The sequence below is a fragment of the Apiotrichum porosum genome (genome assembly GCF_003942205.1).
Source record: "Apiotrichum porosum strain DSM 27194 chromosome Unknown scaffold_22, whole genome shotgun sequence".
NCBI classification, from domain to species: domain Eukaryota; kingdom Fungi; phylum Basidiomycota; class Tremellomycetes; order Trichosporonales; family Trichosporonaceae; genus Apiotrichum; species Apiotrichum porosum.
The window spans coordinates 92,777-115,312 of NW_021167129.1; the positions used below are offsets into that span (position 1 = coordinate 92,777).

General features: G+C 60.2%; 10 protein-coding genes across 10 annotated transcripts; 6 read left to right on the forward strand and 4 right to left on the reverse strand.

Moving 5' to 3' along the window:
• Positions 1–177: 177 nt before the first annotated feature.
• Positions 178–2,218, forward strand: EHS24_005409 (uncharacterized protein; the record flags this gene model as incomplete). Its single annotated transcript, XM_028620934.1, has 3 exons — positions 178–327; positions 423–1,746; positions 1,827–2,218. The coding sequence occupies 3 exons, from the start codon at positions 178–180 to the stop codon at positions 2,216–2,218; spliced, it is 1,866 nt and encodes a 621-aa protein (XP_028471809.1).
• Positions 2,219–3,083: 865 nt separating this feature from the next.
• Positions 3,084–3,819, forward strand: RPS27 (40S ribosomal protein S27; the record flags this gene model as incomplete). Its single annotated transcript, XM_028620935.1, has 3 exons — positions 3,084–3,089; positions 3,510–3,732; positions 3,794–3,819. 3 exons carry the CDS (start codon positions 3,084–3,086, stop codon positions 3,817–3,819), a joined length of 255 nt encoding a protein of 84 aa, XP_028471810.1.
• Positions 3,820–4,727: 908 nt separating this feature from the next.
• Positions 4,728–6,766, forward strand: EHS24_005411 (uncharacterized protein; the record flags this gene model as incomplete). Its single annotated transcript, XM_028620936.1, has 11 exons — positions 4,728–4,857; positions 4,925–5,237; positions 5,295–5,325; positions 5,378–5,416; positions 5,458–5,474; positions 5,516–5,627; positions 5,683–5,771; positions 5,816–5,943; positions 6,038–6,259; positions 6,313–6,349; positions 6,403–6,766. 11 exons carry the CDS (start codon positions 4,728–4,730, stop codon positions 6,764–6,766), a joined length of 1,482 nt encoding a protein of 493 aa, XP_028471811.1.
• An 88-nt stretch (positions 6,767–6,854) lies between these two features.
• EHS24_005412 (uncharacterized protein) lies at positions 6,855–8,466 on the reverse strand (the record flags this gene model as incomplete). The annotated part of the gene is made up of 8 exons (XM_028620937.1): positions 6,855–7,113; positions 7,183–7,339; positions 7,395–7,633; positions 7,735–7,783; positions 7,821–7,903; positions 8,014–8,103; positions 8,261–8,399; positions 8,457–8,466. 8 exons carry the CDS (start codon positions 8,464–8,466, stop codon positions 6,855–6,857), a joined length of 1,026 nt encoding a protein of 341 aa, XP_028471812.1.
• A 213-nt stretch (positions 8,467–8,679) lies between these two features.
• Positions 8,680–10,301, forward strand: EHS24_005413 (uncharacterized protein; the record flags this gene model as incomplete). Its single annotated transcript, XM_028620938.1, has 6 exons — positions 8,680–8,788; positions 8,876–9,315; positions 9,424–9,563; positions 9,606–9,721; positions 9,768–9,846; positions 9,896–10,301. 6 exons carry the CDS (start codon positions 8,680–8,682, stop codon positions 10,299–10,301), a joined length of 1,290 nt encoding a protein of 429 aa, XP_028471813.1.
• A 426-nt stretch (positions 10,302–10,727) lies between these two features.
• Positions 10,728–12,414, forward strand: ATG18 (autophagy- protein; the record flags this gene model as incomplete). Its single annotated transcript, XM_028620939.1, has 5 exons — positions 10,728–10,763; positions 10,813–10,912; positions 11,030–11,151; positions 11,297–12,306; positions 12,375–12,414. The coding sequence occupies 5 exons, from the start codon at positions 10,728–10,730 to the stop codon at positions 12,412–12,414; spliced, it is 1,308 nt and encodes a 435-aa protein (XP_028471814.1).
• Positions 12,415–13,104: 690 nt separating this feature from the next.
• Positions 13,105–15,483, reverse strand: EHS24_005415 (uncharacterized protein; the record flags this gene model as incomplete). The annotated part of the gene is made up of 2 exons (XM_028620940.1): positions 13,105–14,463; positions 15,067–15,483. The coding sequence occupies 2 exons, from the start codon at positions 15,481–15,483 to the stop codon at positions 13,105–13,107; spliced, it is 1,776 nt and encodes a 591-aa protein (XP_028471815.1).
• A 2,855-nt stretch (positions 15,484–18,338) lies between these two features.
• RPT3 (26S proteasome regulatory subunit 6B) lies at positions 18,339–20,111 on the reverse strand (the record flags this gene model as incomplete). Its single annotated transcript, XM_028620941.1, has 11 exons — positions 18,339–18,346; positions 18,400–18,436; positions 18,569–18,624; positions 18,672–18,740; positions 18,783–19,143; positions 19,185–19,285; positions 19,323–19,386; positions 19,433–19,671; positions 19,710–19,857; positions 19,896–20,024; positions 20,079–20,111. 11 exons carry the CDS (start codon positions 20,109–20,111, stop codon positions 18,339–18,341), a joined length of 1,245 nt encoding a protein of 414 aa, XP_028471816.1.
• Positions 20,112–20,366: 255 nt separating this feature from the next.
• EHS24_005417 (uncharacterized protein) lies at positions 20,367–21,039 on the forward strand (the record flags this gene model as incomplete). The annotated part of the gene is made up of 6 exons (XM_028620942.1): positions 20,367–20,424; positions 20,471–20,525; positions 20,571–20,607; positions 20,649–20,682; positions 20,733–20,763; positions 20,817–21,039. The coding sequence occupies 6 exons, from the start codon at positions 20,367–20,369 to the stop codon at positions 21,037–21,039; spliced, it is 438 nt and encodes a 145-aa protein (XP_028471817.1).
• Positions 21,040–21,326: 287 nt separating this feature from the next.
• EHS24_005418 (uncharacterized protein) lies at positions 21,327–22,354 on the reverse strand (the record flags this gene model as incomplete). Its single annotated transcript, XM_028620943.1, has 6 exons — positions 21,327–21,410; positions 21,447–21,514; positions 21,562–21,783; positions 21,829–21,844; positions 21,884–22,099; positions 22,142–22,354. The coding sequence occupies 6 exons, from the start codon at positions 22,352–22,354 to the stop codon at positions 21,327–21,329; spliced, it is 819 nt and encodes a 272-aa protein (XP_028471818.1).
• Between the last annotated feature and the right edge of the window lie 182 nt (positions 22,355–22,536).

Consider the following 22,536-nt stretch of genomic DNA (forward strand, 5'->3'; position numbering starts at 1 on the left):
AGCGGCCAACGGCTCGGCGGGCGGATGCGCGCACACACCCCAGGGGCAGTCGGGCCAAAGAATTTTGCGGCAGAAGGTGGAGGTCTGTCGCCACCATCCATCTCCATCCATTGACATCGACTACTTGGCAGTGTCACTGGCATCTCTCACACACCTACTACTGCACTACACGTCGCCATGGCGCCCACAAAGAAATCCATCTACCGCCAGCCCGGTACCCAGACATTCCAGCTGGTGCACCGTTCCGTCCGCGACCCCCTCATCAATGACCCCGAGGCCAGCCAGCAAGTGTTCAAGCCCGTCGGCAGGGCCAACGAGTCGGGAAAGGTGCGTCCCAGAGCGACACATGGCGACAACGGCCCTTGCAGAAGCACCGCGCATGGCTTCTGAAATCTACCTGTACGCCTACTGACCACCTCTAGCCCGCCCCAGGCTACTCGCTGTCCGACCTCGAGGCGACCATCGACAAGAGCAAGGTCCGCGACAATGAGGGTATGGCTGCCGGCTACGGTATCGCCTACGACGACTCCAAGTACGACTACATGCAGCACCTCAAGCCCGTTGGCGAGGGCGGCTTTGAGAGTGTCCTCATTGCCGCGCCCCGCGGCTCGGGTGTTGTTGCTGGCATGAAGAACCAGGGCAACAAGGGCAAGGGCAAGATGCGCGCCGAGGACATGTTCCAGCTGCCCGAGAGCGTGCGGCCGTCGGCGTACGAGATGACCTACGCCGAGGCGCAGGCGGCCAAGGAGGCGATCCCGCGCGAGCTCCAGGGTCTGCAGCCCGACATGGACCCCCACCTTCGACAGGTGCTCGAGGCGCTGGAGGACGACGCGTTCGTGGACGAGGCCGGAGACGAGGACGTGTTTGGCGAGCTGCTGGGCTCGGGCGAGCTCGAAGAGTACGAGGACGGAGAGGAGTTTGAGTTTGAGGAGTGGGGTGTTCCCGAGGACGGCGACGACGACGCCAAGACCGAACGCGGCGACGACGACGACGACAACAACGAGCCCCCCAAGGAGGAGACCTGGGAGGACCGTTACCGCGCGTTCAAGGCAGCCGGCGGCCGCCACGCGGCACCAGTCTCGAACGGCGGCTGGGACGAGGACGAGGCGGCGGCCGAGCGTTCCGAAATGGCCGACACCATCGGCTCCATGGTGTCCAACATGGGCGACCTGATGGTGCGCGGCGGCAAGAAGCGTCACGGCAAGCGCGGACCTTCGGACGCTTCTGGCATGTCCATGTCGTCGGCAAGTGTCTACCGCAACTCGAACCTGCGTACCCTCGACGACCGCTTTGACCGCATCGAGCGCGAGTACGAGCTCGAGGACGACGACGACGAGTGGTGCGGCGACGACGACGACGACGTCTCCATTGCTCCCTCGTACATGTCCTCGGCATCGCGCGTGTCCATGTTCTCGACCGGCAGCAAGTTTATGCCCGGCGACCAGCCCGAGGTGACTCGCGAGGACTTTGAGTCTATCATGGACGACTTTTTGGAGAACTATGAGGTTGTCGGCAAGCGTCTCCGCCCCGCAGTGGGAGGCACCAGCCTCTCGGGTCCCGAAAAGCTCCAGGTCCTCCGTTCCGCCGTCGAGGGTGTTGGAGAGGAGGCCGAGGAGAACCGCCGTCGTATCCTCGAGATTGAGGCTGCCGGCCGCAGCTACGTCCCAACCAAGGAGGAGCGCGACACCCTCCGCATCCGTGACGTTGTGCCCGAGAAGGAGAAGTGGGATGTCGAGTCTATTCTGAGTGAGTAAAGGTGTTGGGTGGCAAAAGTTGCCACTGTGTGGCGCCACCGTGTTATTCGAGAACATTGCTGACATTTGAAGGCACCTACACCAACACTGAGAACCACCCGGGTACTATCCGCCTGCGCAGCTCCGAGGAGGCCAAGGCCCGTGCTCTCCGCCGTGCCGAGGCCGCCGCCGCCGCCGCTGCTGCGTCCACGCGCGAACCCGAGTCTGAATCCGACTCTGGCTCTGAGACCGAGCGCGAGACCCCGCGCGTCACTGTGGCCAGGCCCAAGGGCGAGAACGCCGAGGACCGCAAGGCGCGTAAGGCTGCCGTCAAGGCCGAGCGTGCCGGACGCAGGGCGGAGAAGAAGGCGCACACCCAGACGTTTGGCGAGGAGCGCAAGCGCCAGATCAACAGCCACAAGAAGGCAGTGGCGGGTGGCCGTGCCGCCGACCTGAGCGTGCAGCGCAACGTCATCTCCCTCTAGAACAGTCGAGAGACATGAGGAGTATCGAGGCTGTTCTCGACACGGGCAACTGGGGTTCTGGACCCACACGCACTCTCGAGACTGTTCTGGCCATCACACTCTTGCCCGGACGGAGCATCAAACAACAACAACACCAACGCCACCCCCCTCCACCTCCGACCGACCCCCTTGGCTCCAGATCCAGCGATCAGCGGCCATCATTCGAGAATGCTCGACTTGAGCACTGCAAGGTCCGGACCAGCGACATGGCAAGCTCCGTGTTGGGATGTAAACGATATAGATTGAGGACTGTAGACGACTGTAGAATGCACGATGGCGTTCGATGACACTTGGGAGGTGCATTCCGAGGAGCGCTTTACGTAACATGAATGTCGGCGATAGAGCCCTGCCACGCGGGATTCACGTGGGTGCCGCAAATGCATTACAAAAGTGCGCCTTAGCTCCCGTCTAATCCCATTAGAAACCGCAGTGCCACACTTTTTACTAACGCCGCGGGATTTCGTGACGGTTTGGTCTCCCAGCCCACCCTGCCCGCTGGCTGGTGCGTTCCCCGTCGTGCCCGCTGGCGGTGCGCTACACCACACGCACGACGTCGACCAGCTCGCCACCCCTTCACCCTTCAAAACCTCGTACAGAGACAGGCCCGCAGCACCCTTTCCTCTTCTCTTTCGACCTATCCACCCCCCCTCACATTTCTCAAAATGGTGAGCCTTTGCTCGAAGCAGGACACACGGCTGGCTGGCAAAAACGGGACGACCACAGAGGGAGGACACACTTTGGGCAAATTCTCCTATGGGCAAAATGGACCAGACCGATACTCGCATTTTTCGACCCAGCCCACGACACGCACGGCGCAGCGACAACGATGGCGGTGGCGGCGAGCAGAGACGGAGTGTGGAGCCGGGAAGGGCAGAGAGGAGTTTGCGTGTGCGAGGAGGGGGAGATGCCAGCTCCGCAGCATCCAGGCTGGATGATCGCGTGCGGCGGATCCCCAGGCGCAGTGCGTGCTGCCGTCCGAGCTCTTGCACGCAGATCCGTCTCTGCGCGTGCCCACTCTGTGCGCCGTCGCCACCACTGTGCGCTCCGCTGCGTGTGCCAACCCGCGCGCGACGACTGTGCTGTCAGAGGCTCTCCAACATTTGAGTCGCTGCGCAGCGCCAACCACCTCGACTGCCCATATCGACAACCCGCTCTTGCCTGCCCACGCCTCGCCTCCCCTCTCCCTGCCCACCTGCCAGCCGTGTCCATTGCCACCCAAGGCAGAACGAAAATACTGACTGTTTCCCCCCAGACCCTCGCTGTCGACCTCCTCAACCCCTCCGCCGAGGCCCAGGCCCGCACCCACAAGCTCAAGAAGGTTGTGCCCGCCCCCAACTCGTTCTTCATGGACGTCAAGTGCCCCGGCTGCTTCCAGATCACCACCGTCTTCTCGCACGCCTCGACTGTTGTCCAGTGCGGCTCGTGCGCCACTGTCCTCTGCCAGCCCTCGGGCGGCAAGGCCAAGCTCACTGAGGGTGAGTCTCTGCTACGGAGCTGTTACAAAAATGGACATCCCCCGCTGACTCGTATCTCCAGGCTGCTCGTTCCGCAGGAAGAACTAGACGCTCATAAAGTGCTGCCTCGGTTCCTTCTGGTTCTAGCATGACCCCCATGTACTTCATTGACACTACATCAGGCGGGGAGAGGGAGATGAAGGGAGTGTAGTCTTGTTTCCACACTCGTTTGCCACAACTTTAACACGCACGCCCGTGTTGCAAACGCGCGCGCGAAGCATGTTGCCCTCGTCGTCTCGTGTCTGCTCACCTGCGAGTCGCATTCTCCCAGCTGCTCCGTTGCGTTCATTCTCAGTTTCCGGTCTCTTCTCATGTACAGCGATGCGACCCCCACCGCAGCGTCAGGTCAGGATTTGGCGTATTTTTCGGTCACATGCCCGTTCGTGCGTGCTGCGTGCGTGCCACCGCGTGCAGTTGACGTGCCTTGCAAAAGAGGCGGGTCCGGGGTTTTGCGTCTCTAGTCAGCCCACTCGGTTCCGGCTAAACGAGTCAAAAGTGGTCACTTCATTTGCAGTCAGGCATTAAACGCAGCGGGTGTACTGCTTGTCACATGCCTGTCCTGTAGCAGCTATTGCTGTCCCATGCATATGCCTTGTACGGACAACCGCTGTGGCCCTGTGGGTGGCCTGTTTTTCCATTTTTTTTCTGAAATGGAACAAATTTAATTCCGCCGTCAAGCTTTAGAGTCGTGTGTGGGCCGTAATATAATATATAATTTAAATGCTTATGTAATCATTTCTCGTGTGCCGGTTCGCGTGCGTCATTGATGGCTAATGGCCCGTCGTTCGTCCGGCGCGCGTCATATGAACGGTGTCGTTGATGGCCGATGGGCAGAGCGAGACAACAGAGAACAACGGGGAACACGGAGGATACTTTGTACACTACGTTGTGATCATTCTCTCGTCTTTTACTCACTCACTCTCTCACACACACTACAGACAACACATTCAACCCAAATGCTGCGGCGAGGCTTCGTCTCGGCACTCCCACCCCTCCGCACAGGGGTCGGGCGGCCAGCTTACACTTCGTTACGCGCACTCTCCACCTCGACCGCACTCCTGCGACGCGGCGACGACGAGGACAGAGGTGCGTCGTCCCAGCTCGCCCCGGGCTCTCTATAGGGTCAGCGCTGACACTCACTTGCCCCTTGCAGTCCCGCGCGGCCATGTACGTCCCCAGCGCGGCGGTCGCAGGCAATACGAGCGTATCGACCCCAACGAGTACTACCGCCAGCACCCGAACCAGAATCCCGAACAGCAGAACGCCAGTGTCCCTCCGCGCGCGTTTGGCGGGTTTGCCCAAGGACCGAGCTTGGGCGGCGGTGGGCCGTGGGGGGACGCCGCACCGGACATGATGGGTACCTACTCGCCGTCGGCCGTCGTCGTCCCGCAAGACCCGCAGGGTGTGCTGGTCGATTCGCATGCGGCGTATGACCTGTTGGCGCACGACGCGCTTATTGTTGTCCGGTGAGGCTGAGACGGAAAGCTGATACGGGGAGGGACGACACGCTGACGGCGAGGTAGACAGCTCGAGATGCTCAACGTGTTCATGGGCGTGAGTTTTGGGACTCGTCTCCGCATCAGAACCTGTTGCTGACAATGTGCAGTTTGAGCAAGCGAATAAATACGCACTTTACTCTGCAGATGTAGGTATTTTTGTGATGGGCCGCCGTGCTGACCTACGCAGGGCAACGTCGTCGGATTGTAAGCAACAACAACCTGTACAGCGAGCTCACCCGCGTCAGCTTGGCCGAGGAAGACCGCAGTTTCCTGAGCACATTCCAGCGCCAGTTCATGCACACGCACCGCCCGTTCAAGTCGGTCGTGATGGACAAGTACGGCAAGCCCGTGCTCTGGGTCAGTTCCACGATTTCTAGCGTTCGAAACGGCCAGCTGACACTGTTTTGTCCAGATCCGTCGCCCATTCCAGTTCATCAATTCGCGTATCAAGGTGCACTCGGGCGAGCAGGAGGACGGCCGCATTGTCGGCGAGACGCAGCAGTGAGTTGTTTTCTGGTTGTCCCGGACGCAACTCATCGTTCCAGGCAGTGGCACCCGTGGCGGAGACGGTATAACCTCTTCCAGGCGCGCCCAGACGATGTCATGTCGCAGTTTGGTCGTGTCGACGCTGGGTTCCTCGCATGGGACTTTTGGATCAAGGACAGGGATGACCGTGAGTGACGCTATGGACAGCTGTCTTTGTCCCCTGGTCCGCAGCTGCCTGCCTGCCTCCACTGCCTCCCTCATGACCTAACTCTCCTCTCCAGGCCTCATCGCCACGATCAACCGCAACTTCCGAGGTATCGGCCGCGAGCTGTTCACCGACACGGGCCAGTATGTCATCCGCTTTGACGCGGCCGGCACCGAGCTCGACCTGCCCCCCGGATCAGAGGTCACGGTCCAGGGCCAGAAACTCATTTTGCCAGACAGCAGCTCGGACGGTCTGACGCTCGACCAGCGTGCCATGGCGCTTGCCACGGCTGTCTCCAGTGGGTCACCCGCCATCGAGTCCATTCAGAACACTGACCCATTTCCCCCACAGTTGACTTTGACTACTTTTCGCGTCACTCGGGCAGCGGGTAAGTAGCAACCATTCCGTCTCTTCTGTTGCCTCAGCTAACCCCCTTTCTAGCGGTTTCGGCCTCCCCTTCTTCTTCTGGGGCGGCGGTGACGGGTCGTCCGAGGCCCAGCGCGGCGGCACGGGTGAGGCCGGCGTGGGTGCTGCTGGAGGCGCGGCCGGCGCCGCTGGAGCCGCAGGCCAGGCGTACCCGGACTCGATGAGCGACGACGAGATCTACGGCCGCCAGCCTGGCGGTCCCGCGCAGGACCCTCCTGTGCCGGGCCAGCAGGCTGAAGGCTTTGATTACCCCGCGTCCGAGGGCAATGGCTACGACGAGGTCATGGAGGACCCCTGGGAGACGGGAGCGAGCGACGACAGTGGTGGCGGGCTGTTTGGCGGTGGTGGCGATGGGGGAAGCTGGGGCGACTGGAGCTAGGGCTAGAGCCAGACCGCGCCGCCACAGTTCATAGTGTATCTGCTGCATGCACCCTTCTACACAAAACTACAACCCCCCGCCTGTGGGCTTATGCCCTGGCCTTGGGCTTGCAATCGTCCATGACCGTCTCCTTGAGGAGCAAGAGCACACGCGCCTGGTCCTCGGGACTGGCGACGGCGTTGTCGTGCTCGTAAGACACACCAATAGCCAGTCGTGTGCCGTCGGGCGAAAACGACAGGGCGGAAATGGCAGTGGGGTACTTGGGATACAGGCGCATGCGCTTCTTGGCGCTGTGGTCCCAGATGGAGAGGACACCGTCCGAGCCGCCAGACGCGAACGTGTTGTGACTGGGAGAAGAAAAGTGTCAGCGGGGGGGGGGGGGGGGGGACCTGGGAGAAGTCACGCTCTCTGCTTACATCGGGTGGTACGCGAGCGCGTTGATGGGGTACACCTGCTCGGCGCCGTCGACCGTGGCGCGGTGTGCGCGGAAGGCGTACTTCATAGCCTGGGCGGCCGGGTCGGGGTCAAAGTACTCGACGGCGATACGGCCCTCGATCGAGGCAGATGCCCAGCCTGCGCGTGGGTGTCAGTACTGGCCATGTAGGCGCTGCGGGCCGTGAACACTCACCCTTGCCGTCCGCCATGCACGCAACGCTCCTCGTGAGCATCTTGAGCGCGCTCTCGCGCGTGTGGTCGGCCTTGGCGTCGCGGCCCTCCTGGGAGGCATTGGAGAGCTCGTACGCGGCGTACACCGACACATGCCTGTGTGCCATGGACACGAGGATGCGGCCAGTCGCTGGCGTGTAGCACAGGTTGTACACGCGCTCGGGGAGAGACGAGGTGGAGCGGAGGGGCTCGGCGGCGGAACTGCAAGGTGCGTCAGTATGGAAGAGAGTGGGGGCACAGTTGTAGCCTTGTACGTGAAGCAAAAGCTTGCACAAAGCGCTGTCCTTTGACAAGACACTCACGGGTCCCAGATCTTGATCGACTTGTCCCACGATCCCGTCACGAGAATGTCTGTGTGGGTTAGCAGGTGAAGACATAAGAGACCCACTGTGCTCTGGGATCCACGCCATCGCGCTGATCGCATCGTCGTGCTTGCCAATGACGCGGCACTCGCCCGTCTTAAAGTCCCATCTGGAGTGTCAGTTCAGATGATGCTTGAGGTACAGCTTAACGGCGGATACCACAAGAGGGGACAATGATGACCCCGCTTGGCGGATGCGCACGCTCACGCGCGCACTCACTCCCGTATACGCTTGTCCAGACCACCTGAGTACGCAATGTCGGGGCTCGAGCCAAAGGTCACTGCGAGGACGGGGCGGGGGTGTGAGAAGCTGTGAACAGTCAGTGGAAGATCAACAAAGACTGGTCTGGATGTAACATGACAACCCGTGCGATCGCAAGTGGCCGCCACGGGAATAGGTGAAGAACAGGAGGACATCACCTCTCCCGTGCGTGTGGAGCGTGGAAGATAGTGGAGCATGTACGCACATCTGTGGTGCTGAGGGCGGGGTTGTGACAGTGTGCAGCTGGATGGTGCTGTCCCAGCTTGCGACGAGGAGACGCGAGCTGTCGGCAGACCATGCGAGGGCGGCGATGCCGTCGGCGGGCGGTTGGAGAGAGGTGTCTCCTGTACAAGGTGTCAGCTGTTTGATGCAAGAGGAAGGTGATGTCTCAGTTGACGTACCGCTGGCCATTGTGAACGCGAGGGAGATGGATGAAAGAGAGGACGAGAAAGGGAACGCGGCTCGTTGATTGCAATTCGCATCTTGGCCCGCCTGATTTTCCGCCCGCCGTGGATTTCAACCCGCGTCCGGTTGCGTGTCGGCAGCGCTGGATCTCTCATATTGTCAACATTTCTCTCTTCATCTCCATCGCCAACAACAACCCCCTCGTCAACAACACGCACCATGTTCCGCGGCCCTCGCGATACCTCGGGTCCCATGGACGTAGACGACTCTCACCCCCTCGGCCGCATAGCAGAGTACGCTATTGATACAGAGGAGCCAGCTCGCAAGCGTGCGTCCAAACACAATCCCCGCTTCCACCCCCCCAACCACATCACAACCGTTGCCTCCAGCTGACCATGCTCCCTCCCTCCTACAGGCCCCCACACCGACCTCTCCAACCCGTCGCCGTCCAATCCCTTCGCCTCGGCCCAGAACTACCGTTTTGGGCCCAACACCCCCTTCCTCTTCCACGCTCCGCCGTTGCCCCCAGCACCGACGTTTCGCCCGTACGACCCGAACCAGTGGGCCAACACCGACTTTGGTTTCGGCACCAGCTCGAGCGCTGGCGCCGTTGATGTCGAGGTCGACATGGACGGCCATGTCCACGCTGGAGCCAGTGGAAGCGGCAGCGCGCCTGGCAGCCCTGCGCGACCAGCCGTCAGCGTCAGCGCATCGCATGCGACAGCCGCGGCGCCAGCCAACCCTCCACCAGACGTTTCGGAGGCAGCCGACGACGAGCGGCCCATTGCGGTCGGAGCAGTAGCGAGGGTGCGTCGGCGCAGGATGCAGCAGGCCCGCGTCGACGACGACGACGAGGTGAGTTGGGCGAGGAGCTGGGTGTATGCGTGGCATAGGAAGCATGGCACATGTGCAGGGACGGAAAGGAGAGACGTGGCAAAGAATGGCACTGACGACGCACACCAGGATGCGCCCGGGCCAAAGAACAACAACAACAACAATAACAAGGCCGTCAGTCGCCGCCGTGGGCGTAACGAGCACACGTACAATCTGCACATGAACGCGCCAGCGGTGCATCATTCCGAGATCCCCGCCATCCTCCTTGGGTGAGTACTGCGAGTGGGGGCACACAGCTTACTGACATTCAGCTACGTCCAATTTGTCTTCAACGCCTCGCTCGTGGTCGGTTTCCTGTACGTTGCGAGCCAGTTTATTCTCGCAGTACGCCGCGACGTGCAGGAACGTATTGAAGAGTACTCTGTCGGTGAGTGCAGATGTGCTACCGGCGCGTGCATCTAACACGATTGCAGAAATCCTCCAGGAGATTGCGCAGTGCACGCAGGCCTACTTCACCAACCGCTGCGACCCAAACCTCCGTGTTCCGGCCATGTAAGCTGACTACATTTGCGCTTAATGAACCCAGCTGACAAGATACAAGGGAGCAGGCATGCTCCGCCTGGGAGATGTGCATGAACCGTGACCCCAAGGTCGTTGGACGCGCGCGCGTCGGTGCCGAGACATTTGCTGGGGTCATCAACTCGTTTGTGGACCCCATCTCGTGGAAGACGATGGGCTTTACACTGGTCACGTTGACGTTCCTCATCATCCTGACCAACTCGGCTCTGTTCAACCTGCGCGCCAAGCACCAGCATCAGCATCAGCAGCAGCCTCCGGTCCCGACTGCGGCTCAGCAGCAGGCCATGATGTACGGGTACCACCCGATGATGGGTCTGCCCGGGATGCCGCAGCAGCAGCCAGGCATGCAGCTGCCTCCTGGGCTGCAAGGCGGTGGTGACGGTGGGAGCACTGGGGGCAAGGCGCTTGGGTGGTTGAAGAAGTGGTAAATAGAGAGAGCCATGCATAGGGGAGGGGGGACATCAACCATGAAAGATATAATGATCATGATTTGCCACTGGTCGAAAAAAGTGCCACTGCGCGCGCGCGTACTAGGATGACGCGGCGGTTTATTGGGGGCCGGACGGAAGGGACCCATGACGCACTGGACGACGGATGGGTTCGTCGCCGTCAGATTGTGCTTCCTCATCATCCACCATCCACCATCATCCCTCACCATCACCGTCCTGCATAACAAGTGTGTTGCCCATTGTCCCCACCACACCGTCCTCTCACGCTTGTCGCCGCCGCCGCCCCACCACCGCGACGCCGACCCTTCCCCCTAGAAGCGGCGTCCCCGTCACATCCCCCCGCTTTCGTTTCCTTTCCACCAACCACCCCCAACCTCCCCGTCTCCCTCCCCTACTCCCGCAGCCATGGCACCCAACGGCAAGCGGCACCCAGACCTGCTCGTGCGTGTAGATGACCCGGAAGAGTCGCTGGAAGCTGACTGCTGCCCAGTGCTGCAACTTCAACCAAGACTTTTCGTGTATTGCCGTTGGACACAAGAAGGGATACACCATCCTCAACTGCGACCCGTTCGGCAAGGTCCATTCCAAGAGTGGGTACAGGCCACGACGTGGGAGTGCCGAGGGTATCCTCTTTGGAACTACCACTGTCTATCTCTCTCTGCCGTCGCGAGCACGCCGTTGGAATAGCCCACTGACCCACTATCTAGATGACCAGGGCGCAACGGGTGTCGTCGAGATGCTGTTCTGCACGTCTCTAGTCGCGCTGGTCGGCGCACCAGACACGCAGCCAAGCAACTCGCCTCGCAAGCTCCAGATCGTCAACACCAAGGTATGTGACCAGCCTTGCTCGTTGGTGGTGCGCACAAACAGCGCTCGCACTCGCCAGCACCCCCCAACCGCGGGTGGGCCCGTGCGGCGTGTTTTGCTCCGCCGATCCAGTCATCCATCCTTGCTTCCGCTGACGCACCTCGCAGCGGCAATCAACCATTTGCGAGCTCATCTTTCCGTCGTCAGTGCTGGCAGTCAAGATGAACCGAAAGCGATTGATCGTGGTGCTCGAGAACGAAATCTACATTTACGACATTAGCACAATGAAGCTGCTGCACACCATCGAGACTGGGCCCAACCCCAACGCCGTGTGCGCGCTCTCGTGTTCGAGCGAGCACAGCTACTTGGCATACCCTTCCCCAGCGCCGAGCCCGAGCAGCACGTCGCTGTCGGGGAGTGCGGTCCCTCCCGCGCCACCGTCGCCCACCACGGGCGACGTGCTCATCTTTGACACGCTCAACCTGTCCGCCGTCAACGTGATCCAAGCCCACCGGACGCCGATTGCCGCCCTGGCGCTCAACTCGTCGGGCACAATGCTCGCCACTGCGTCGGACAAGGGCACTGTCATTCGCGTGTTTAGCATCCCAGATGCCAAAAAGCTGTGGCAGTTCCGCCGCGGCACGTCGTCCGCGCACATCTTCAGCATGAACTTCAACCTCGCGTCCACTCTGCTGGCCGTGTCGTCGGACACGTCCACGATCCACATCTACCGCCTGGCCTCGGGCAGTAAATCCGGCTCGTCGGGTGGTGGTGGTGGTGGCGGTGCAGACGACAGCCCGCCGCCGTCGACGGGCAGCTTTGACTCTGCGGCCGACTCGCCTGCGTCGCCACCCAAGTCGGGCTCGCACCTGACAGCGGCCAACGCCAACCCGGGCTCAAGCGCCGCCTCCTCCCTCCGCCGCCGCTCGTACCATATCGGCAAGTCGCTCCTGGGCGGCGCCGGCACGTACCTGCCCAAGGGCGTGACAGAGATGTGGGAGCCCCAGCGCGACTTTGCCTTCATCAAGCTCCGCTCCGGCTCGGTGGGCGTGCGCACCGTCGTGGCCATGAGCCCGACCCTCCCGCAGGTCATGGTCATCAGCGCAGACGGCGTGTTCCAGGCGTACAACATTGACCTCGAGAACGGCGGCGAGTGCGCCCTCATGAAGGAGTTCAAGTGAGTGGAAACAGCGTCCCGGGGACCCCCCAGCGTGGAAACGCACCAGCGCTCACACACAATTACAGCCTCCTGAACAACGAGGACGTCGCGAGCACGGGCGAGTAACCAACTCGACTTTCAGCGCAGCGCAGGAGCCGCCCGCCCGCAGCACAGACACAGACAGAGAGAGAGAGAAGTTGTACCATGCATCGATTTTAATAGTCTCTTTATTCCTTGGGATGTCACTGTCGTTTTCGTACAGAGGGAGACACGAGCACTGTCTGCAGACTGCGGGACACAGGACACATTGCGGCGGGTGGGGGACGTTCGAACTAGGCGCTAGTGGCGGCTACATGCCGAGGAGCAAGAGGCCAAGAAGGGCCACTAGTGTGGCAGGGCCAGAATATGAGGGATGGAGCAAAAACGTGGGCTCCTTGGATCCCTTTGGATCTCTTCATCTCTGGCCACTTGCGTCGGCGCACCACAGCGTTCGTACAGTTTGTGCATGCATTACAACACGTTACACGTTATGGAGAGTATGATGTGGCGGGGTGTGGGGAGGAGAGCCTGTCTCGCCGCCGCCGCCTGGTCTTTTGCGACGAGACCGCGGCGAGGAGTGGCGCGGGGGAGAGTTGTGAGGTGGACGGAGGGGGGTTCTTTGGATTGTCAATTTGGGGGATTACGCTTGCTTATCGCTTTTTTGTTGGTGGTGGTGTTGTTTTGGGTGACTTGCAGTTCAGGAACAGTTTCAAGGTTGTTGCGCCGCGCTGGACACACGCTGCTACGCCGCTACCGCCGCTACGCCGCTTGCTAGGTCTAGTTGAGGAACCCGCGGAGGGCACCGCCGACGGTGGTGACGTCAAGGAGGAACGTGTCGTGGCCCCACAGGCCGCCGAGCTCAAAGTACGTGACGCGGTTGTTGCCGGCCATCTTGAGTGCGTCGGCGAGCTCGCGCTGCTGGTCGACGTTGAACAGGACGTCGCTCTGCACGCCGAGGACCAGCGCCGGAATGTCCTTGAGACGCCGCAGGCCGTCGGCGAGTTCGGGGAGATGCGGCGACTTTGACGTGGGGATAAAGGCCTTGGGGGCGGTGGGTGGGGCGGCCTGCGCGTCGGCCTCGGGGTTGGAGCGCTGCGAGGGCCCGCGGGTCGTGGTCGCCGACGAGGCCGAGACGGCGGGCAGGTCTGAGGGGAGCGGGAACGGCGGCGCGTCCGGGTACGCGGCGTTGAACTGGGTTGCCAGGTCGCGCAGGGCGGGGCCGGTCATGTCGAACAGGTCCATGGCCTTTGAGAGGTAGATGAGCGAGTTGGCGTCATAGGTGAGGCAGAAGCGCTCGCCCTGGTGGTCGAGGTAGGTCTCGATGAGGAAGTCGGGCGACAGGCGGGGCACGCCGGCCGTCTCGATACCCTGGGCCATGTCCTTTGCCTTTTGCTCGGTGCTCAGCATGCGACGTCCGAAACGCTGCTCCCACTCGGGACCGGAACGGTACGTGATGGTCGCAATCTGGCGCGCGAGCTTCATACCCTCGTGCGGCGGGATACCGTCATAGTAGAAACCACGGTTCCAGTTGGGGTCGGCCATGAGCACGGAGCGCTGGGCATAGCGCATGCCCACGCCGCCGAGACCTGAACGGCCAGTGGCAGAAATGGAGGCCACACGGCCCATGCGCTCGGGGGCGAGGTAGGCCATGGAGAGGGACGTCATGCCGCCCATGCTGGAGCCAATGTTGGCGTACAGCTTGTCGATGCCGAGGTAGTCGAGCAGGCCAAGCTGGGCACGAGCAATGTCGTGGATTGAAATGAGCGGGAAACGGGTCGCCCAGCGAACGTGGCCGTCGCCGGGAGGGTATGCCGACGAGGGGCCCGTCGAGCCAAAGCATCCGCCCAGAACGTTGGAGCAAATGACAAAAAATCGGTTCGTGTCAATGCTCTTGCCTGGACCGACAAAGTCCTCCCACCATCCGGGCTTGGACGAGGTTCCGGCAGCCACATCGTTGCCGCCTGACGCGACGTGGCTGGACGCGCTCAGACCGGTGTGGATGATGATGGCATTGTCGCGCGCGGCGTTGAGCGTGCCCCACGTCTCGTAGGCCAGCTGGAAGGGGGGAAGGGGAGTCGGCGAATAGACCAGCGGCAGAGTTCCAGTAGAGTGGTAGTGCAGTGTGGTCGGTGGAGGCTGTGGGGTGCGTGTCAGCAGGCGAGTTTACGCGGCAGAATGGAAAATGGTGATATAAAATCGGGGGGAGCGGTAGTGTGGGAGCGGTGTCTGCTGCGAGGTGCCTATGACGAGATGCCATGGTCGCCTTTTTTGGCAAGAACACTGCAGTTGTCCCTCCGTCGGGCCCAGCGACCATAGCAAACGCCGGCCAGTCAAGCATACAAGACGCCAATGCCATGATTTTGTCCGGAGGCAGACCCAAACGCAGTGGACATGTGGTAACTGCACACCACGAGTCCCGCACGACTGGTACGCCTCGGGTAACTAGGACGCGGTCGCGTGCAAGTCGGGTGGTTGATGAACAACACAACAGGCAACGCGTTCGCGTTTGCCGTCGTTGTCACCGCGTTCACCGTGGCCATTGGATGTTGCCACGGCGAATGCGTGGTGCATTCACCGCAACAAGGCCACTGTGGTCGACGTCCGACGGAAGCCATGCAGTGGCCCCCCGATTGTCAAGACCGGCGGACACGGACACAGCGACGCCGGAGGACACGGCTTTCGGCAAATGGACGCGAGAGAGAGAGAAATGTTGTTGTCGGCTAGGAGGGCAACACTCACAATGTAGCAGGCCTCGGCCTCGCCCTCGTCCTTTTGCTTGCCCTCGAGTGCGAGCTCGTCGTTTGCAATCACCTGGTCGCGACGAGCAATCTCCGCCACGGTGGCTGCGCGCGCCTCTGCCTCCTGCTCTGCTGTCCTGGTGATGGGGCGGCCGAGTCCGCGAACGTCTGGTGCGCGGGGCACAGACGAAGAGGTCAGGCCAAAGCCACCTGGGGAGAATGCAGGACGGCGACGGCGTGGGATCTGTGGTGCGACGGGTGGGACAAAGGGTGCATTGATGCCTGCGAGCGGCGAGTTGGCCTGTTGGGCGAGGACTGTCGAGTCGAGGTGCAGCTTTGAGAGGTGTGGTTTGCGAGGGAGGATGCGGGGCTTTGTGGCTGCTGAGGGGAGGTGGAGCCCACGAGGCTTGGGCGGCATTGTGCTGAGAGAGAGATGCGATGAGAGGGATGAGAGGGAGATGAGAGAGACAGTCAGATGGCGACGATGATGCAGCCGGCTGCGTGTTAGTAATGGGAGACGATGAGCCTGGCGCTGTATAGGGAACTGTCCTCTCTGCCCGTCGTGCCGAATAGGTGGACCATGGACGATACATGACAAAAGATCACGCCATCGATTGATGGTTTTTGGGCAGACAGGTGCGGGGACCCCACAGTGCGTACAGTGGCAGCCCCCGCCAGTTGCGCGCTGGCTGCGCTGCCCGCATTATGCCCCGCATACACTGAGGGTGGGCATATGCATTCGGCATCATCAGAGCCGGCGTCGTCGTCGTCGCCCGTCACTGCCCGTCACTGCCCGTCGTTGGCCGCGCCCTTTGCCCGCCGTTTCCGAATCATGCGGTGGTGGCCATGTGTGGGTTTCCTTTCTGATGGCGCGATGTGTGGCTCTTCTCGGTGTCTGATCACTTTCTGGCATGGGCAGTCTAGAACGAGTCGACAGCTCGGCAGTTGGTAACTGATCCACGTCTGTGGATCCAGCGTGACCCCCCATGGCCCATGGACGGCAGTGAGACCCGTTGCATTGGTACACAAAGCACGTACGGCCTTGGAGATGCATCCCCGCGGGCCGCTGGCCCGCTGTGTGGGGAAAGCAGCAGATCGGCAGCGGCAGCGACGGTTACCTTTTGACGTCGCTATCGTAATTTCCCACTGCAGAGGCCGGCGGCCGGTAGCCAGGAACTGCGTAAAATCCGAACTGGGCCTTCGTGACACAGGTCTCGCCACCCAAAGAGCACAGAGACAGATACGGCAGCGGCGGCGGAGGTTCGAACCCGGCAACCGGCTGCAAGTTAGTTAACCGCACAGAAAACAAACAGTCCACAAGTGTCACAACCACATTCGGAATGGCGGTGGTCACCACCGCCATGCTCGAGGCCCGGATTGACGTGCCCTTTCGGTCCCCGGACAGCTCGTCGGCATAGTCGTCCATGTCATCTTACGGCGCTACAAGTGAGAGCGACCAAAGTACCCAAAGAACGGCACTCCATAGCGAGATTGTTGGAGGGGAAGAACAGGACCTGCATTAGCCATCAGGTTCCGAACTCGATGTTGTTGAAAAGAAATATGACGTGGTAGCTGTTTGCAGGCCTGTATGCATACAGTGTGGCACTTGGTAGCATGATGAAATATTCCTGTTAATTTATGGCCTAGGTGGAGCAGCACAGGTGCGTTCATGGACCGTTGCGAGTTGGTTCAAACCATCTATCTTTTAATTAACGAACACGAAATATTTATGGTTGTTCGCCGTCTCTTGTAACAGCCGCTTCTTGTAACATCCTTGGAACCTATCTCAGTTACGCTACCGGCGGCCCTCAAAGAGCGATATGTTCATACATAATACTGGGGCTTCTGGGCTCTATTCCAGAAATCGGCACAGAGCACAGAAGAACACTTGCACCAGTGGTTGGCAATATGTTGATCGGCCTCTTGATCATCAAGTTGTGGGCGGCCATGACATTGGGTTGACTCAAGGGCCGTCTCGTGAAGTCGACATAGGTCCTCGTGCGGCCGCGATGTACTCTATATGACTAGGGACTTGGTCCCACCCTCGAAGCTGGAGACGTGGCGTCTTCCTCAGGACACGACGACGACGACAACGACGACGACGTCAACGGCCGTGAACGAAAACAACCCGCGGCCGTTGTCAGCCTTCTACATCGGGTTCAGGGGAGGAACAGCGCTGCCGTCTGTCTGACATCAGTCATACATCGCAGAGGCTCGCGCTGACTCAAAAGCCCACGACTCGCGCGTGGCACATGAAGGGGGCCGTCAACAACGCTCGCAATGGGCGTCATGCAGTAAGGACCCGGCGGGCACACTCATGATCCTGCCAGTGGTGTGTGGGGATGTCACGGTGCAGGTCCTGAGAGCACCGATACCAGCAGAGAATACTTTGGGGCATATGTATATGCGACTCGCACTCGCGTTGGTACATGCTCCACTGCACCCGTCCGCTCCTACAGTCAACCGGTGCCACGCCGCTCCTGGACCTGCGCGACTGACCTGCTTCACCGCTCTCGACTTTTGTCTCAAACGATTCTGCTGACACACGTCAGTCATGCAAAACGCAAACGGAAGACTGCAACAGTGTTTTTGCTCATGGTGTATTATTATGCATTGAAAGTAGCAACCATGAAACCCATTGCGGGACAGTACAAGATGTATCCGGACTAAGGACCAGAGTAGGCACAAGAAGCCCGGCCGGTGAGTAGCAGGCAGTGACACTCCACTGGGAGGGAGGCACACGGTTTTCTTGGTGAAATGAAAATCGCTAACGATGTAGGTTTCTATCGCTCGCAGAGTGTTATACACCGTGGAATGTGGGGGAGGGGAGGGGAGGGAGGGAGAGGGGGGAGGGGAAAGTAGCATAAAGAGGAATGGGTTAGTCTGTATTGTCAGCTGAGGTTCCTCATCAATCGGTTTCTTAACTCACAATTTCAAAAGAGGATGGAAACACCGCTCGTCAGTAAGCAGCGCGGCGATATGGTTGAAAGGATCGTGCATGCGGACAATGAATGTCCAGCGCCTGTGAAGTACCATCCCCGTGGGTTGGACACAAGGTCCTGGTCGAGCCGTGGGGGAGTAGCAAAAAAACGCCGGGCGACACGAGGCCGCCTCTTCTGCGCTCGCGGCCAGACACGTGCACCTGGATGAGGGTACACAGTTGTCCGGCCATGAGCGGGGGTAGGAGTGGGAATGGGGATTGGGGAGGGGAGGGGAAAACGTGGGCACTTTGCTGGTTGATCGTCGACTGTATTCTGCATGAAATGTACACAACTACCTGTCTGTGCGGGGTCAGCAAGCTGTTACGTTGACTGTGTCGGTGGTGGTTACTCACAAAACTCGTGCCTGTCCTCTGAACGCTTGACCGTGGACTGAGGATGGGAAAAGAGTGTCAGTACAATGTTTATTTTATACGCCGGATTCGATGCGAGCCAGACGGCTCGCACCACCGGAGATATTAAACGCCGCGGTGGTGCCCTGGTGGCACTTGGCCCTAGACTCACCTTCCAGGCCTCCTCAAAGTCGTTGGGCAGGATAACGTAGCGGTTCTTGCGCACAGCTGCGAGCACGTTAGCCATGCATGTGTGCTTGGATGCGGGGACTCACCCTGCAGACCAGCGGCCTGGCAGATGGATGCAATCTCGGCAGACGAGAGCTTGTCTGGGCGGGAGACGTCTGAATTGTCAGCTTCATGACTCTTGTACAGCTGCCACTCACAGTCCTCGAGGTCGACGTCGGGGCCGAGGTTCATCTTCGAGGTGACGGTCTGGAAGATGAGACGACGCTCGCGGCGCGAGGGGAAGGGGAACTCGATCTTGCGGTCGAGACGACCGGGACGGAGCAGGGCGGGGTCAAGAGTGTCCTGACGGTTAGTGGCCATGATGACCTTGACGTTGGTCGTCTGGTCGAAGCCGTCCATCTGGTTGAGAAGCTCGAGAAGAATACGCTGGACCTCACGGTCCGAGCCCGTCTGGGCGTCGAAACGCTTGGTGGCGATAGCGTCCACCTCGTCGATGAAGATGATACACGGCGAGTTCTCCCTTGCCAGCCTAAACACGTCGCGCACCATACGGGGACCCTGTTGGGTCAGCACAGCGCGTTTGGTCGTGTTATACCCACTTCTCCGAGGTACTTCTGCACGAATTCCGAACCAACAACGCGAATGAACGAAGCGGTGGTCGCGTTGGCGACCGCCTTAACGAGCATGGTCTTTCCAGTACCTGGGTGTCAGTTGCCAGTTCCGTCTGTTCAACTCACCAGGAGGACCGTAGAGGAGGACACCACGGGGAGGGTCAATACCGATCTTGCGGTAAAGGTCCATCTTGAGTGGGTCAGCAGTGCCATATACCAAGGCGCAGTCTACCCACCTGCACAAGGGGAAGCTCGACGGCCTCGCGAATCTCCTGCTTCTGCTGGTCGAGGCCACCGACGTCCGAGTACTTGACGTCGGGGCGCTCGTCAGCGCCAAGCATAGAGATCGACGAGTCAGCCTCGGGGGGAAGAATGTCGACGAGCGCGTTGGAGTGACGGTGGAGGGCAACAGAGGACGAGGGCTTCAGGAGCTCGCGGTCGAGGGTGGACAGGATGCGCACAACATAGTTGGAGCCTGATGGGTCAGCAGTGTGAGAGGGATCAGCTACCCACCGGTAGTGCTTCCAACGATACCACGGCGCTCATCCACAGCCTCGAGGAACTGGCCGATGACGAGGGGAACCGACTGGATGCGCTTTACCTCCTCCTGAGCACGGAGAAGCTCCTGGCGGAGGTTCTTGGTCTCATCACGAATGTAGTCCTGGTCGGGTTAGCAAGTGCAACAGTCCTTCAACCCACCTCCTGGAGCTGGAGGAACTCGCGGTGTGCCTCGAGCTTCCTCCAAGTGGTGTAGAGCTCGTCATCAGACGCAGGCAGGGTCGCATAGAGCGCCTGCTTGTCAGAGATCTGGGCGGGGAGGGTGGGGTCCTGTTGTGGTCAGCGTCTGGGGGCCGATATATGGGACGCGCGGCGCCAACGCACCTCGAGCTTGAGGTCAATTCCGATCTCCTCCATGGCGCTAGAGGTAGGGAGGGTAGACGGTGGGGGTTGATGAGAGAGATGTGCAGAGGATGGAGAGAGTTGACGGCGGGTTGAAGCAGCAGCGGCAGCAGCAGCCAGCAGCAACGACGCAACGCGTACGCCTTCGCTCATCAATGCCACGTGGGACGGAGATGCATCTCCGTTTCTGAACAGGTCGGATTCACCATCTGCCCGTTCTCTCCATCTCTCCATCTCTTTCTGCCCCACACACATCCATCCTCCGTCACCATGGGTAAGCGCAAGTCGTCAAAGAAGCCCGTCGCCCGTAGGCAGAATGAGCCCCTGTGTAAGTGTTGTGACACCGGCATAACGGACGCTGACTCGTCCCACAGCGACCACGTTCAAGTGTCTCTTTTGCCACCACGAGAAGTCTGTCAGCTGCAAGATGTGCGTCCCAACTGCCCACATAGCTCTATGCTGACCCTTCCGCAGCGACAGGCAGTCCATGTTTGGTCATTTGAACTGCAAGGTGGGTATGACACATCTCCCCAGCTGTCTCTAACCCAACAGGTCTGCGGCCAGAAGTTCACTTCGCCCATTAACAGTATGTCACGGCGTCTCCCCCTCCCTCCTCCCTTGCTAACAGAGTTGCAGACCTCTCGGTCGCTGTGGACGTTTACTGCGAGTGCGTACATGCTTATTTATCGCGAACATCCACGTCTGTAGCTAACGTGTCAGCTGGGTGGACGCGTGCGAGGAAGTTCGCATCAAGCAGCCCAAGAAGGTCGTCAAGCCTCCTCCCCGCCGCTCAGCGTCGCCCGAGGCCCGTCGCCCGAGCAAGCGCCAGTCGGCGCGCGACGCGTACGACGACGAGGACGACGATGATGACGACGACGACTTTGACCACCGCCGCCCGCACAAGGTGTCCCGCGACTACGATGACGATGACGACGATGAGTAGACCCCGTCGTGTTCGTTTCCGCTGGGGGAGGAGTGGGGGGATTTTGTGGTGGAGTATAGGTGTGTAGAGAGCGCCTAGAGCGCTGTGTATGTAAGCATCATGCTAGCTCGCGAGCAGGTTGTGGAGGTGGGCATGGGAGCCCGGATGGCCTCGTGCAAACAGTGGACAACAAACATCAATACATGGCGCAAATGCCCGGTCGTTATCGTAAAGCGTTGCTATGCAAGGTATTAACACAGAGGGTGCAGTAGGGCCAAGGGGAGAGGGGAGACGAGAACACTGCTCCTTCATGTCGGCTTTGAGGGCTCAGCAGTCGTGAACGGAGCAGACGGAGGTGCAACACCAAACGCAGTGAAGAGGTTCTTTTGTGACTGAGCGGGTTAGTGTCATTCGGGAACAGAACCCACTGGATCCTCCACCACACCGTATCCAGCCTCGCTAATACGCTTGCCTTGTGCGACGCAATCGAGTACCCCTGGACAGTGAGCTGAGGACTGCACACCATAAGGCAGCGACACTTACACTCGACCTTGACCACTTGCGTCCTCATGGCCGCGCCCCTCGACCCTTGCCCGTTGATATGCTTCTGAGCCTTGGTACCAGACAACCTCGCGGCAACGACGTGGGTGCACCTCCTGCTCTGGTGCGGGACGTAGCGGCCGCCGTTGGCGGTGATGAGGTTCTGGAGCTGGAGGTTGGAGACTTTCGATCCAGTCGGGCCGTTGATGGCAATGACGCAGCCAGCTGCCTGTCAGTGAACACTCTTGGAGGCTGTCAATATGGTCCTACCAAGAACGTTCGTAGCCTGCACGGGTCAGCTGGATGACATAGAAGAAACTCCCACCTTTGCCCTTGCGTTTGCCTCGACATTGGCTGTCCTCACGCTCCAGTACGTGTGCTCCTGTGCGATCGGCTTGACGTTGGCATCACGCGCTTGATTCCAGAATCCACGGTCACCTCCACGCTGCTGGTGGCCCGTAGAACACGAGTGGACGTGCTGTGTACGCTGGAACGCGTCCGAGTGAGTGATGGGGTTCTTGTCATTGTTGAGCGAGTTGAGCTGGGTTGTTAGTAATATGTGACGCCAGAAGAGACTACATACCATGCGCTCAGTGACCCGTGACCTCGACTGAGACCCGCTGACTGTGGGACGGCGCTTTGGTTGGGCAGATGAGGGTTGTTGTTTTGACGACGAGGACGCGGACGAGGGTCCGACGTTGGAGGAAGGAGTGGTGTTTGTGTTTCTCTTCTGGGATGGCGGGGGAGAGTCGAGGCAGATGATCTCCTGGGAGGAGGAGGGTGTTAATGGGGGCATGGCGAGAAGACTGTTGTATAGTTGTAGCCCTCTTGTATGTCAGTTGTAGACTGTCAGAGACCTCAGAGATCAGAGATCAGAGAGGCCGTTATTGTCACTGGGTTTGTTTTGGTGGGTGACTGTACCGATTGGCACGTGGGCTGGAGCCGATCTTTCTCCGCACCCACTGTGAATTCTCGGCG